This window comes from Procambarus clarkii, chromosome 5 (genome assembly GCF_040958095.1).
Source record: "Procambarus clarkii isolate CNS0578487 chromosome 5, FALCON_Pclarkii_2.0, whole genome shotgun sequence".
Classification (NCBI taxonomy): domain Eukaryota; kingdom Metazoa; phylum Arthropoda; class Malacostraca; order Decapoda; family Cambaridae; genus Procambarus; species Procambarus clarkii.
Genome location: NC_091154.1, coordinates 28,377,147 through 28,393,021, shown reverse-complemented (window position 1 = coordinate 28,393,021; position 15,875 = coordinate 28,377,147). Strand labels below are relative to the sequence as shown.

Sequence of the window (15,875 nt, the reverse complement as noted above, 5' to 3'; positions counted from 1 at the left end):
ATATATATATATACATGGTACATATCATTTTTTACTTTTCAGTAATAAATCATTTGTAATCTATAATTTATGTTTGTGTGGCTGACAGCGTCGTTATGGCAGTGCAACGGTACCGATAACTGGTGGTGGCGCTGTGACACGGGGGAGGGGGGGGGGAGAGAGAGAGAGAGAGAGAGAGAGAGAGAGAGAGAGAGAGAGAGAGAGAGAGAGAGAGAGAGAGAGAGAGAGAGAGAGAGAGAGAGAGAGAGAGCGAGAGAGAGAGAGAGAGAGAGAGAGAGAGAGAGAGAGAGAGAGAGAGAGAGAGAGAGAGAGAGAGTGAGAGAGGGAGAGAGAGAGAGAGAGATAGAGATAGAGAGAGAGAGAGAGAGAGAGAGAGAGAGAGAGAGAGAGAGAGAGAGAGAGAGAGAGAGAGAGAGGGAGAGAGAGGGAGAGAGAGTGAGAGAGAGAGAGAGAGAGAGAGAGAGAGAGAGAGAGAGAGAGAGAGAGAGAGAGAGAGAGAGAGAGAGAGAGAGAGAGAGAGAGAGAGAGAGAGAGTGAGAGAGAGAGAGAGAGAGAGAGAGAGAGAGAGAGAGAGAGAGAGAGAGAGAGAGAGAGAGAGAGGGTAGTTCACTTAGCAATAAATTGGTATCTGGGAGTCAGTGTCTGGGAGCTGCATCATGGTGATGGTCAGTAGTTGTCCCAATATTGTTAGATACACACACACACACACACACACACACACACACACACACACACACACACACACACACACACACACACACACACACACACACACACACACGATCGATCGGAGGATATAGACTCGTTCCTCTCAATGTTTGCTGATGATGCAAAAATTATGAGAAGAATCAAGACGGATGAAGATAGACAGAGACTATAGGATGACCTGGACAAACTGGAGGAATGGTCTAGAAAATGGCTGCTAAAGTTCAACTCAGGAAAGTGTAAGGTAATGAAATTAGGCGAAGGGAGCAGGAGGCTGAACACAAGGTATCATCTGGGAGGTGAAATCCTGCAAGAGTCAAATAGAGAGAAAGATCTGGGGGTTGATATCACACAGAACCTGTCCCCAGAGGCCCACATCAAAAGAATATCATCAGCGGCATATGCTAGACTGGCCAACATAAGAACTGCCTTTAGAAACTTGTGTAAGGAATCGTTCAGGACCCTGTATACCACTTATGTCAGACCAATCCTGGAGTATGCAGCTCCAGCCTGGAGTCCATACCTAGTTAAACACAAGACAAAGTTAGAGAAGATTCAGCGGTATGCCACCAGGCTCGTCCCGAAACTGAGAGGAATGAGCTACGAGGAAAGGCTAAAGGAGCTGAACCTCACATCCCTGGAAAACAGAAGAGTAAGGGGAGACATGATAACCACCTACAAAATTCTCAGGGGAATTGACAGGGTGGACAAAGACAAACTCTTCAGCACGGTAGGGACACGAACAAGGGGACACAGGTGGAAAGTTAGTACCCATATGAGCCACAGAGACGTTAGAAATAATTTTTTCAGTGTCAGAGTAAGTTAACAAATGGAATGCACTAGGAAGTGATGTGGTGGAGGCTGACTCCATACACAGTTTCAAGTGTAGATATGATAGAGCCCAGTAGGCTCAGGAATCTGTACACCTGTTGATTGACAGTTGAGAGGCGGGACCAAAGAGCCAGAGCTCAAACCCTGCAAGCACAAATAGTTAAGTACACACGTCCACGGATATTTTCAATGAGCTTGTGTCTTGTCATCAATGTGCTGGTGGACTATCATCAATGTGCTGGTGGACTATCATCAATGTACTGGTGGACTATCATCAATGTGCTGGTGGACTATCATCAATGTACTGGTGGACTATCATCAATGTGCTGGTGGACTATCATCAATGTACTGGTGAACTATCATCAATGTGCTGGTGGACTATCATCAATGTGCTGGTGGACTATCATCAATGTGCTGGTGGACTATCATCAATGTGCTGGTGAACTATCATCAATGTACTGGTGGACTATCATCAATGTGCTGGTGGACTATCATCAATGTGCTGGTGAACTATCATCAATGTACTGGTGGACTATCATCAATGTGCTGGTGCACTATCATCAATGTGCTGGTGAACTATCATCAATGTGCTGGTGAACTATCATCAATGTGCTGGTGAACTATCATCAATGTGCTGGTGAACTATCATCAATGTGCTGGTGGACTATCATCAATGTGCTGGTGCACTATCATCAATGTGCTGGTGCACTATCATCAATGTGCTGGTGAACTATCATCAATGTGCTGGTGCACTATCATCAATGTGCTGGTGAACTATCATCAATGTGCTGGTGAACTATCATCAATATACTGGTGGGCTATCATCAATGTGCTGGTGGACTATCATCAATGTACTGCTGAACTATCATCAATGTGCTGGTGGACTATCATCAATGTGCTGGTGAACTATCATCAATGTGCTGGTGGACTATCATCAATGTGCTGGTGAACTATCATCAATGTGCTGGTGAACTATCATCAATGTGCTGGTGAACTATCATCAATGTGCTGGTGAACTATCATCAATGTGCTGGTGGACTATCATCAATGTGCTGGTGCACTATCATCAATGTACTGGTGGACTATCATCAATGTGCTGGTGGACTATCATCAATGTGCTGGTGGACTATCATCAATGTGCTGGTGGACTATCATCAATGTACTGGTGCACTATCATCAATGTGCTGGTGGACTATCATCAATGTACTGGTGAACTATCATCAATGTGCTGGTGGACTATCATCAATGTGCTGGTGGACTATCATCAATGTACTGGTGGACTATCATCAATGTGCTGGTGGACTATCATCAATGTACTGGTGGACTATCATCAATGTGCTGGTGCACTATCATCAATGTACTTGTGGACTATCATCAATGTGCTGGTGGACTATCATCAATGTGCTGGTGGACTATCATCAATGTACTGGTGGACTATCATCAATGTGCTGGTGGACTATCAATAATGTGCTGGTGAACTATCATCAATGTGTTACGTCACCAGTTATAGGGTCACTGAACTATAGAACTGATAACAGTTAACTTATAGAGAGAAATATAACAAAGTTAATCTTAGATAACAGAAACCTTCCATACGAAGGGAGATTAACAAATCTTAATTTATAATCTCTAGACAATTAGGGGGTGACATTATTTACAAATAAATGAAAGTGCATAGCAAAGCAAATATTATTAAGGTGTTAATTACATTAACACAAAATAGAATACCAAATAATGCATACAAATTGAATAAGATTAGATTTAACAAAAACGTAACCTGGGTAAATACCGGCTTGGGAATAGTGTTGTATCGGGTTGATTTATGGAACACTTGACCAGGAACCATACAAGATGTGGGATCGCCAGGTTGTTTCAAGCGTAGGTGGGACATATATGAACGCGACTGGTGGGGAAATACACAAAAGGTGCCGCACATCACCCCCAAAGACCTTAATAGTTTCCAATATCATTTATATTCTTGTGATTGCGGCCTATCATCAATGTATTTGTGATCAGGTATTAAAATGCTCGTGCTTATAGTGTCATCAGTATACTTGTAGTATGTCATCAATATAGTATAGTAACATAAGTATGATTGTAGTGTGGCATCAATATGTTTGTACTGGGGCATCAATATGCTTGTAACGTGTCATCAATATGCTTGTACTGGGGCATCAATATGCTTGTAACGTGTCATCAATATGCTTGTAACGTGTCATCAATATGCTTGTAACGTGTCATCAATATGCTTGTAACGTGTCATCAATATGCTTGTAACGTGTCATCAATATGCTTGTAACGTGTCATCAATATGCTTGTAACGTGTCATCAATATGCTTGTAACGTGTCATCAATATGCTTGTACTGGGGCATCAATGTGCTTGTAACGTGTCATCAGTAAGACTATGGCCTGTCACCTGCACTCGAGGTACGGGTACTCACCAGCACAGGGCAGGTCGCAGGTCGGGGAGGGGGAGGCATGGTGGAAGTAGTCGTATCCCTGCTGGGGGGAGTAGGCCAGGTAGGTCCGTTCTGAGGGCGGGGGCGTGGGCGGGAGGCCGTTCAGGTCCAGAGGGGAGAGGGGGTCGTAGCCGGAATCCGTCTCACTCCCGTCTTCCCCACCAACGGTGTGTCGAACCCACGACTCTTCCAGCTGAGGCAGAAGTGAATCCATGTTTTCCAAGCTCGCGTATAAGCTAGGAGAATCAGGAGCTGCTACGAGAGGTGTCCTAGGGCGCCATGGTGAACATGGAGACTGGGTTACGAAGAGGGGCAGGTTGAACGAAGCACTAGGTTGAGTACTCCAAGGGTACCCCCGCACTCACAAGGGTCTACCAGGTACACAGTACACTAGGGTGTTGGCTCCGCTCTAGTCACCAGAGGGCAAGAGGGTGAGATAATCACTTGCATCGCTAAAGCTTTCTTCCAAAAAAGATCAATGTTTGCTTGCCGTTTGCGTCGCACCACTACAACACTGCGGTACATGAAGGTACAGCAGCTCACTGGGTCCACAGATACGGTACATGAAGGTACAGCAGCTCACTAGGTCCACAGATACGGTACATGAAGGTACAGCAGCTCACTGGGTCCACAGACACGGTACATGGAGGTACAGCAGCTCACTGGGTCCACAGACACGATACATGGAGGTACAGCAGCTCACTGGGTCCACAGACACAGTACATGGCAGTTTTCATTTCACTTTACAATTTAAAGGAATCCTCATGATGGTTCAGTAAGGTACACTAGGTACTCATCATTGGGCTAGGGATGGTTCAGTGCGTGGTTGGCTGAGGGTACTCACACGGTACTTGATACCGGGTACCTCGCTTGGAGAAGGTGTCAACCTCACGTAACTCGTTCAAATGCAACAGTCTGTAAAGATTGAGAATGGGTTGAATATTTGAGAGAGAGAGAGAGAGAGAGAGAGAGAGAGAGAGAGAGAGAGAGAGAGAGAGAGAGAGAGAGAGAGAGAGAGAGAGAGAGAGAGAGAGAGAGAGAGAGAGAGAGAGAGAGAGAGAGAGAGAGAGAGAGAGAGAGAGAGAGAGAGAGAGAGAGAGAGAGAGAGAGAGAGAGAGAGAGAGAGAGAGAGAGAGAGAGAGAGAGAGAGAGAGAGAGAGAGAGAGAGAGAGACCCTCAATACAGACTCAAAAAAGAATCATTACATACAACTATAAATATATAGTTTACCCAGACGTTAAACCTTCAAATATATACATTCAAACTGAGAACACAAAAACAGATTTAACAATGCTGTCAAATGCATGTTAACTTAGAAATCAATGTACTGATTTTATTCTTGCTGTAAGTGATACAAAGTATCATATTCCAGCAAGTCAGCAACGTGGCACAATGTCATTAAGTGGTGTGCTACGTGTACAGTGCACCCTCTGGCGGCCCACGGGGCACTGCGCTGTTTCGGTACAGCATATACCCCTTGAAACGCATTTGTGTTTGGACCGAGGAAAACAGATAAACACTTCCATACGTTTTGGAAACATTATGTCGTCACTTAGGTCTAGTGCCCTCTGTTCACCTAGCAGTAAATAGGTACCTGGGAGCTAGACAGCTGCTATGAGTTGCTTCCTGGGGGGAGGGGGGGTAACAAAAAGGAGGCCTGGTCGAGGACCGGGCCGCGGGGATGCTAAGCCTCGAAATCATCTCAAGATAGTGATGTTACTTACGGTGTATCAGGCACATGATTCTCCAAATTGCTAAAAATTCCAACCTGTCCTCAGAGAGGAAATGCTCACAGGAATGAATTGAGAATGACTACATAATTAGTGCCGTTATCTACTCTCTATCAGTGGATTCCTTAGGTTAAGGTTTGATCAGGTTAGGTTAGGTTAAGAGAGGTTTCATTACGTTTGGTTACGTTAATAAGGGGTATTATTGACGATAATGTGAAATATGGAATTCGAAAAATATTTCAGTGTACCCGAGAATTACAGAAACTCAAATTCTTGAAAGAAAACCTTTTCAGGGTACACGTTTTATATATTAAACCAACGATTTTTAATACAATAAAGTTGTAATAACTTGAGAATAATCTCTGTTTAAGACAAAGGTTCACTTCCCAGTTTACATGTAGACTATTACTGGAACCATAATATGCATTCAGACCATCAAAAATATTTATATAACTATCGAGATGGTTTGAGTGGGAGGGGGGGGGGGTGATCTCATGATTATGGATTTGGTTTGAGGATGGACTCAACAATTTTTAATTGCCTAATCTAATTATCATAACCAAACTATGATAACCAGTTTTGGGTTTTGATCCTATGTTATTATTACTAGGCCTACTATTGTTGTCATTACTAGGCCTACTGCTGTTACCATTGTTGTCATTACTAGGCCTACTACCTACTAACTAGGCTTATTACCATTACTACAACTGTCGTCACAACACAAACTGTAAGCAAAATGTTTTAAATGTGTGTGTGTAGAGTGTAAGTTTCCCCTCACACTGCTGTACAGGTGTTCACTCCAGCCACAACTGTGATGATTTGGATGACTTATTACGAATAAATCCCTCTTATTTTTATTGCTGTACTGTCACCACTACTTCTGTTGATACTGCTGTCATTACTTCCACTATTACTACTATCGTTACTACTGCCATCACTACCACCATTACTACTCTATTTTGCCACCACTGCTGCTATTACTACCAATACCACTACCGTTACTACTATAATTCTCACTACGACACATTTTAGGGCTACTACCACTGCTATAACCACCAATACTTACAATACTACTACTGCTGCTACTATTACTATTAATACTACCAACACCACCAATACTACAACTAATTCTGTCATTTATATTCAGTAACTATTAACAGAAATACTAATCCTCATTAGTCTCATGATAGGCTTCGACAACTTTATTAAATTAATACTGTTACTGTGATAGTTGTAGTGTAAATAACATTATATTACGAAACAGTGGAAGCTATAAAGTAAATATTCGCACAGAGAAAATATGCACAACCATTACTAGTCAGATTTGAATGGCAAAACAAACTTTGAACGGGGAATTTAAAAAAAAAAATGATTGTATATACTACCTTTGTTTGAGGTAATCAATGTAGTTTTAGGGGTTATTAGAGGTTGTATAGTAGTTCGTGGAGCCACATCCTGCTGACACGAACGCCACAAGATTACTGGCCCCACGTCACGCTCATTCACAGGATAGCCTAATGAATGGGCACTGTCACCCGAACACTTGCACTGACTTCGTCTAAAGAAACGTCGCTCAAATATGAATTTGATTTAAATGTTCTGAGCTTTGTTAATCAAGATAAAATGGGAAAGGTTAGAGTATGCGAGGAAATATAAGAATATTATAGGTTTTGGCGGGTAGCAAGTTATTGAGTGACAGCTAGTCGACGCCAAGGAACAACTTTGGCATACATTGTTTATCTCTGTGACCCAGGCCTCGTGCGCGCGCAGTCTCTGATTGTGGTCGGTTACACTTCATAAATTATGCTTTTCGCTTATGTTTGAAAAAGCCTCTGCAAACCCATTAAGTATTTCAAGTGTATGTGGCAGAAATGTGTATATATTATATATTATATATTCGTATTATATATTTGAAACAATCATGTACTCTACTTCCATAAATAATAGTTCAATTTTAATTATATAAACTGTTATCTAAAAAAATCAAAGTTTGATTTATATGCAATTAATGTATGTAAGTTATCATTCATTTGTGGCCATAATTAGCTTCTCCATCTCAATCTTGAATAGCTTGGAGATGTCTGGAAGGTCAGCGAACATCTCAACTGCCTCAAAATGTTCAGAAATTTTCGAGGGTGACCTAACATCCTCGATGGCTTCCTGCCCTCTCATTATTTATCCGAACTGTGGACGAGGTAGAAAACCAAACAAGAAGACTCATCGCTGGTCATTGTGGTTTGACTGGTCAGTACATCGGAGCCCTCAGCACCGGGGAGATGTCCGCGGCTGCGCTTTTATGTATGAAGCCAATGTTCATAAGATTCCTTATCTGGCCAGAAGATGAGTTCCTCATCAGAAGTCGGCAGCCACAACACGAGGCGCTCAGCCATCAACAGCAGCATCATGCTCCTGTGCCATTATCCAAAACATCACTCCATTAGCAGTCAACTCAACATGTTGGTACTCCTTGCAAGCAGGTAAACCGACCAGATGATGGCTCTGGTCAACCTGTCCTCTCAAATAATACATCGCATTATGTTGTCAAAAATTCTCATCGGTCAAAATATGATGTACTATAAAAAATTGCGGCTTGCAAAAGTTCCCGTTTTCTATGCGTGGGGTCGTAAATTTAGTACGACAATTTAATACATCATTTTCTGTCCGTTGTGACAAGTGGAGAGGACGAACTGCTCGGGTACATAGTTACGACCCGAGCTTCCCCCTGTACCCGGCCTGATTGTAACAACATGGAATAAAGATAATTTGTATTGAAAACTCCAAATAATAAACTCATCAATAAATTACATTGTAGGATCAGGCTTAATATTAGCTGACGTAGACCACGAGGTCTTGTTCCTTTTATGTGAGAGATCAGCGTCAACCCTAATAAATAATAAAGGGAGAGAGAGAGAGAGAGAGAGAGAGAGAGAGAGAGAGAGACGTGAGGACACCGGATAACTCACCCAGCTTCCGGTACAGACATACCACCCACACCACCCATCACTTCACCCCTCCACACCACCTATCATTCCACCCCTCCACACCACCCATCATTCCACCCCTCCACACCACCCATCATTCCACCCCTCCACACCACCCATCATTCCACCCCTCCACACCACCCATCACTCCACCCCTCCACACCACCCATCACTCCACCCCTCCACACCACCCATCACTCCACCCCTCCACACCACCCATCACTCCACCCCCTCCACACCACCCATCACTCCACCCCTCCACACCACCCATCACTCCACCCCTCCATACCACCCATCACTCCACCCCTCCACACCACCCATCACTCCACCCCTCCACACCACCCATCACTCCACCCATCACTCCACCCCTCCACACCACCCATCACTCCACCCCTCCACACCACCCATCACTCCACCCCTCCACACCACCCATCACTCCACCCCTCCACACCACCCATCACTCCACCCCTCCACACCACCCATCACTCCACCCCTCCACACCTCCCATCACTCCACCCCTCCACACCACCCATCACTCCACCCCTCCACACCACCCATCACTCCGCCCCTCCACACCACCCATCACTCCACCCCTCCACACCACCCATCACTCCACCCCTCCACACCACCCATCACTCCACCCCTCCACACCACCCATCACTCCACCCCTCCACACCACCCATCACTCCACCCCTCCACACTCCACTCCTGCAGGAAACACACATACCTCTGGCAGTTGATGGCCCCACTATGACCTGGGGGCCAGATTCACGAAGCAGTTAGGCAATCACTTACGAACCTGTCTATATTTCCTCAATCTTTGGCGGCTTTGTTTACAATTACTAAAGAGTTAATGAGCTCGGAAGCACCAGGAGGCTGTTTATAACAATACCAACAGTAGATTGGGAAGTTTTCATACTTGTAAACTGTTTAATAAATGTAACCAAAGCTGTCGAAGATTGAGGAAAGATGTACACGTTCGTAAGTGCTTGCGTAACTGCCTCGTGAATCTGGTCCCTGTTCTTGACTGAACTGCACAGCAAACAAATTATTTAAGTAATATTATCACCCCTAAGAATATTACAGGGATCCGGAGAACCAGGTGGAATTTGGTTCTCCCTAAAGAACCGGAACTGAAAGATAGCATCCGACACGGTAAATTATTAGGCCTCGGCAGGGCAGAGCCGTTCGTCAGGTGGCTCAGGGAATCGACGTACTAATGCTCTGTCATGCAAGGTAAACTCGGACCAATTCGCAGTTCACTCTCTACAAGGCCAGCTGCAGCTGACTCAAGGAAGAAGCCATTTGCATCTTTCTAAAACGAAAAATGCAGCCTACCCTAAATAAAAAGTCAGTTACAGCTTACTTCAAAAAGCTAGCTGCAGCCTATCCCAAGAAGCCAGCTGCAGCCTACTTACTCAAAGAAGCCAGCTGTAACGTATCCCAAGAATCCAGCTGCAGTGTACTCAAAGTTGTGATCTACAAACTTTCCAGGGACACCAGTTGTGATGCATCTAATAACAACAGTATTTCATAAGCACGACTACGGGTATGGGGGGGGGGGGGGAGGAGATGGGAATGAGGGTAAAGAGTGGGAAGGGATGAAAAAAGGATGAGGGGGAGACTCCCGGGTGCAACCAGGGACCCCTTTTATATAAATGGAAATATCTACCTGTTCGAGGTTGGAGAGAAGGACAGGGAGATGGCGCGATACTTGGAGAGTGGGAAGATGAGAGAGAAAAGGGAGAGATGAGGGTAAAGAGGGGTGAATATGAGGGAGAGGGGAAAAGAAAAGGGGGGTAGAATCGGGGTCGAAGAAAATATAGACTATCCAGAGTACCCCTCCAACGATATATATGTATATATATAATATATATGTACTAGGAGAGAATGTCTGTTTGCCTGTCCAAAGTTGGAGGCCAGACACTTGCGGCTAGTCTCACGCAAATTTGTAGGGTAAATGGTCTGGGGTAGGGGACGAACATGGGCTCGTCGATGCAGGCCTAAGTTAAATGCTTTTACAAATATGACTAATTATACACTCTCCTAGACCATTGTCAGGGAATCTTTCCTTTATGAAGTGTAAAACATGGTGTGGGGTTAACGTAGAGTTATTAATGGAAAGAATAATGGAAAATGAAACAAAGAGAAGAGATGAATAAGCAAAGTATCTGAGACTTGTTTAGTGTCAATATTCCTTGAAGAGGAAAGCAAAGGATAACGAGGGGAGGAACGAAAGGTAAGATAGACAGAGATATATAAACAGCGACGCAAATAGACAGAGATATAGCTAGATGGAAAAAGAAATACAGATAGGTAGAGAAAGAAGGGGGGGGGGGACAGAGATAGATTTTATTTATTTATTTATATACACAAGAGTTCTTACTTGTACAGCCAATCAATTACGGGCTCACCATAGCCCGTGCTACTTGGGACATTTTGTTCCAAGTAGCGAATCTTTAACAACAAAAACTTGTACAGCCAATATCATGCGTTGCGTTTTGGGCAGGTCCTTAATGCTAATTTTCACACACACACATCCCCAGGAAGCAGCCCGTAGCAGCTGTTTAACTCCCAGGTACCTATTTACTGCTAGGTGAACATGGGTATCAGGGTGAAAGAAAATCTACTCATTTGTTTCCGCCTCCTCCGGGGATCGAACCCAGACGCTTAGGATTACGAGCCGCAAGCGTTGTTCACTCAGCCGTCTTCATCCCAGCACTACAAGTCTTCATCCCAACATTACAAGTCATCATCCCCACACTACAAGTCATCATCCCCACACTACAAATCATCATCCCAACACTACAAGTCATCATCCCCACACTACAAGTCATCATCCCAACATTACAAGTCATCATCCCCACACTACAAGTCATCATCCCAACACTACAAGTCATCATCCCAACACTACAAGTCATCATCCCAACACTACACGTATTCATCACAACACTACAAGTCATCATCCCAACACTACAAGTCATCATCCCAACACTACAAGTCATCATCCCAACACTACACGTATTCATCACAACACTACAAGTCATCATCCCAACATTACAAGTCATCATCCCCACACTACAAGTCATCATCCCAACACTACAAGTCATCATCCCAACATTACAAGTCTTCATACCAACACTACAAGTCTTCATCCCAACACTACAAGTCTTCATCCCAACACTACAAGTCTTCATACCAACACGACAAGTCTTCATCCCAACACTACAAGTCTTCATCCCAACACTACAAGTCTTCCCGTCTACACTACAAGTCTTCATTCCAACACTACAAGTCTTCACGTCTACACTACAAGTCTTCATTCCAACACTACAAGTCTTCACGTCTACACTACAAGTCTTCATACCAACACTACAAGTCTTCATCCCAACACTACAAGTCTTCATCCCAACACTACAAGTCTTCATACCAACACTACAAGTCTTCATCCTAACACTACAAGTCTTCATCCCAACACTACAAGTCTTCATACCAACACTACAAGTCATCATCCCAACATTACAAGTCATCATCCCCACACTACAAGTCTTCATACCAACACTACAAGTCTTCATCCCAACACTACAAGTCTTCATCCCAACACTACAAGTCTTCATACCAACACGACAAGTCTTCATCCCAACACTACAAGTCTTCATCCCAACACTACAAGTCTTCCCGTCTACACTACAAGTCTTCATTCCAACACTACAAGTCTTCACGTCTACACTACAAGTCTTCATTCCAACACTACAAGTCTTCACGTCTACACTACAAGTCTTCATACCAACACTACAAGTCTTCACGTCTACACTACAAGTCTTCATTCCAACACTACAAGTTTTCACGTCTACACTACAAGTCTTCATCCCAACACTACAAGTCTTAACCTCAACACTTCAAGTCTTCATTCCAACACTACAAGTCTTCATCACAACACTACAAGTCTTCATCCCAACACTACAAGTCTTCATCCCAACACTACAAGTCTTCATCCCAATAATTCAAGTCTTCATCCCAACACTACAAGTCTTCATCCCAACACTACAAATCTTAACCTCAATACTACAAGTCTTCACCTCAGCACTACAAGTCTTCATCTCAACATTACAAGTCTTCATCCCAACACTACTAGTCTTCACCTCAACACTACAAGTCTTCACCTCAACACTACAAGTCTACATCCCAACACTACAAGTCTTCACCTCAACACTACAAGTCTTCATCCCAACATTACAAGTCTTCACCTCAACACTACAAGTCTTCACCTCAACACTACAAGTCTTCATCCCAACACTACAAGTCTTCACCTCAACACTACAAGTCTACATCCCAACACTACAAGTCTTCACCTCAACACTACAAGTCTTCATCCCAACACTACAAGTCTTCACCTCAACACTACAGGTCTTCATCCCAACACTACAAGTCTTCATCCCAACACTACAAGTCTTCACCTCAACACTACAAGTCTTCATCCCAGCACTACAAGTCTTCACCTCAACACTACAAGTCTTCATCCCAACACTACAAGTCTTCACCTCAACACTACAAGTCTTCACCTCAACACTACAAGTCTTCACCTCAACACTACAAGTCTTCATCCCAACATTACATGTCATCATCCCAACACTACAAGTCATCACCCCAACACTACAAGTCATCATCCCTACACTACAAGTCATCATCCCAACATTACAAGTCATCATCCCCACACTACAAGTCATCATCCCAATACTACAAGTCGTCATCCCAATACTACATGTCATCATCCCAACACTACAAGTCTTCATCCCAACACTTCAAGTCATCATCTCAACATTACAAGTTTTCACCCCAACACTAAAAGTCTTCATCCCAACACTACAAGTTTTCACCTCAACACTACAAGTCTTCATCCCAACACTACAAGTCTTCATCCCAAAACTACAAGTCTTCATCCCAACACTACAGGTCTTCATCCCAACACTACAAGTCTTCATCCCAACACTACAAGTCTTCACCTCAACACAACAAGTCTTCACCTCAACACTACAAGTCTTCACCTCAACACTACAAGTCTTCATCTCAACACTACAAGTCTTTATCACAACACTACAAGTCTTCATCCCAACACTACAAGTCTTCACCTCAACACTACAAGTCTTCATCCCAACACTACAAGTCTTCACCTCAACACTACAAGTCTTTATCCCAACACTACAAGTCTTCATCCCAACACTACTAGTCTTCACCTCAACACTACAAGTCTTCACCTCAACACTACAAGTCTTCACCTCAACACTACAAGTCTTCATCCCAACACTACAAGTCTTCACCTCAACATTACAAGTCTTCATCCCAACACTACAAGTCTTCATCCCAACACTACAAGTCTTCATCCCAACACTACAAGTCTTCACCTCAACACTACAAATCTTCATCCCAACACTACAAGTCTTCATCCCAACACTACAAGTCTTCATCCCAACACTACAAGTCTTCACCACAACACTACAAGTCTTCATCCCAAAACTACAAGTCTTCACCTCAACACTACAAGTCTTCATCTCAACACTACAAGTCTTCATCCCAACACTACAAGTCTTCACCTCAACACTACAAGTCTTCACCTCAACACTACAAGTCTTCATCCCAACACTACAAGTCTTCATCCCAACACTACAAGTCTTCACCTCAACACTACAAGTCTTCACCTCAACACTACAAGTCATCACCTCAACACTACAAGTCATCACCTCAACACTACATGTCTTCATCCCAACATTACAAGTCATCATCCCAACACTACAAGTCTCCACCTCAACACTACAAGTCTTCACCTCAACACTTCAAGTCTCCGTCCCAACACTACAAGTCTTCGTCCCAACACTACAAGTCTTCATCCCAACACTACAAGTCTTCATCCAAACACTACAAGTCTTCATCCCAACACTACAAGTCTTGATCCCAACACTACAGGTCTTCATCCCAACACTACAAGTCTTCATCCCAACACTACAAGTCTTCATCCCAACACTACAAGTCTTCATCCCAACACTACAAATCTTCATCCCAACACTACAAGTCTTCATCCTAACACTACAAGTCTTCAACACTACAAGTCTTCATCCCAACACTACAAGTCTTCATATCACTACAAGTCTTCATCCCAACACTACAAGTCTTCACGTCTGAACTACAAGTCTTCATCCCAACATTGTAAGTCTTCGTCGCAACATTACAAGTCTTCATTCCAACACTACAAGTCTTCATTCCAACACTACAAGCCTTCATTCCAACACTACAAGTCTTCATCCCAACATTACAAGTCTTCATCCCAACACTACAAGTCTTCAACACTACAAGCCTTCATTCCAACACTACAAGTCTTCATCCCAACACTACAAGCCTTCATTCCAACACTACAAGTCTTCATCGCAACACTACAAGTCTTCATCCAAACACTACAAGTCTTCATCCCAACACTACAAGTCTTCAACACTACAAGCCTTCATTCCAACACTACAAGTCTTCATCCCAACACTGCAAGTCTTCATCCCAACACTACAAGTCTTCATCCCATTGCTACAAGTCTTTACCCCAACACTACAAGTCTTCATCCCAACACTACAAGTCTTCATCCCATCGTTACAAGTCTTCATCCCAAAACTACAAGTCTTCATCCCAACACTACAAGTCTTCATCCCAACACTACAAGTCTTCATCCCATCGTTACAAGTCTTCATCCCAAAACTACAAGTCTTCATCCCAACACTACAAGTCTTCATCCCAACACTACAAGTCTTCATCCCAACACTACAAGTCTTCAACACTACAAGCCTTCATTCCAACACTACAAGTCTTCATCCCAACACTGCAAGTCTTCATCCCAACACTACAAGTCTTCATATCACTACACGTCTTCATCCCAACACTACAAGTCTTCATCCCATTGCTACAAGTCTTCATCCCAACACTACAAGTCTTCATCCCATCACTACAAGTCTTCATCCCAACACTACAAGTCTTCATCCCATCGTTACAAGTCTTCATCCCATCACTACAAGTCTTCATCCCAACACTACAAATCTTCATCCCATCGTTACAAGTCTTCATCCCAACACTACAAGTCTACCCCTCTACACTGCAAATACCCAAACACGAATCCATTATTTAATTGTTTAAA

The 15,875-nt window shown here is 43.5% G+C and overlaps 2 protein-coding genes across 2 annotated transcripts in view; one reads left to right on the top strand and one right to left on the bottom strand.

Annotated features, from left to right (window-relative positions):
* Positions 1-15,875, bottom strand: part of LOC123762551 (Krueppel-like factor 8) — a 70,970-nt gene that overhangs the window by 15,717 nt on the left and 39,378 nt on the right. Inside the window, exon 2 of the mRNA XM_045749077.2 lies at positions 3,979-4,911. Within this exon, the coding sequence (XP_045605033.2) occupies positions 3,979-4,210 (232 nt within the window). The 5' untranslated portion in view covers positions 4,211-4,911. The remainder of the gene's footprint in view (positions 1-3,978; positions 4,912-15,875) is intronic.
* LOC138351517 (selection and upkeep of intraepithelial T-cells protein 5-like) lies at positions 10,035-14,884 on the top strand. Its single transcript, XM_069303331.1, has 2 exons — positions 10,035-10,140; positions 11,412-14,884. Exons 1-2 carry the CDS (start codon positions 10,035-10,037, stop codon positions 14,882-14,884), a joined length of 3,579 nt encoding a protein of 1,192 aa, XP_069159432.1.

Excerpts from the sequence above, each read along its gene's own strand:
- LOC138351517 (XM_069303331.1), top strand. The coding sequence starts at position 10,035 with ATGCAGCCTACCCTAAATAAAAAGTCAGTTACAGCTTACTTCAAAAAG. Across the intron at positions 10,141-11,411 it reads CTTACTCAAAGAAGCCAGCT|CCGTCTTCATCCCAGCACTA; the intron begins GTAACGTATCCC and ends TTGTTCACTCAG.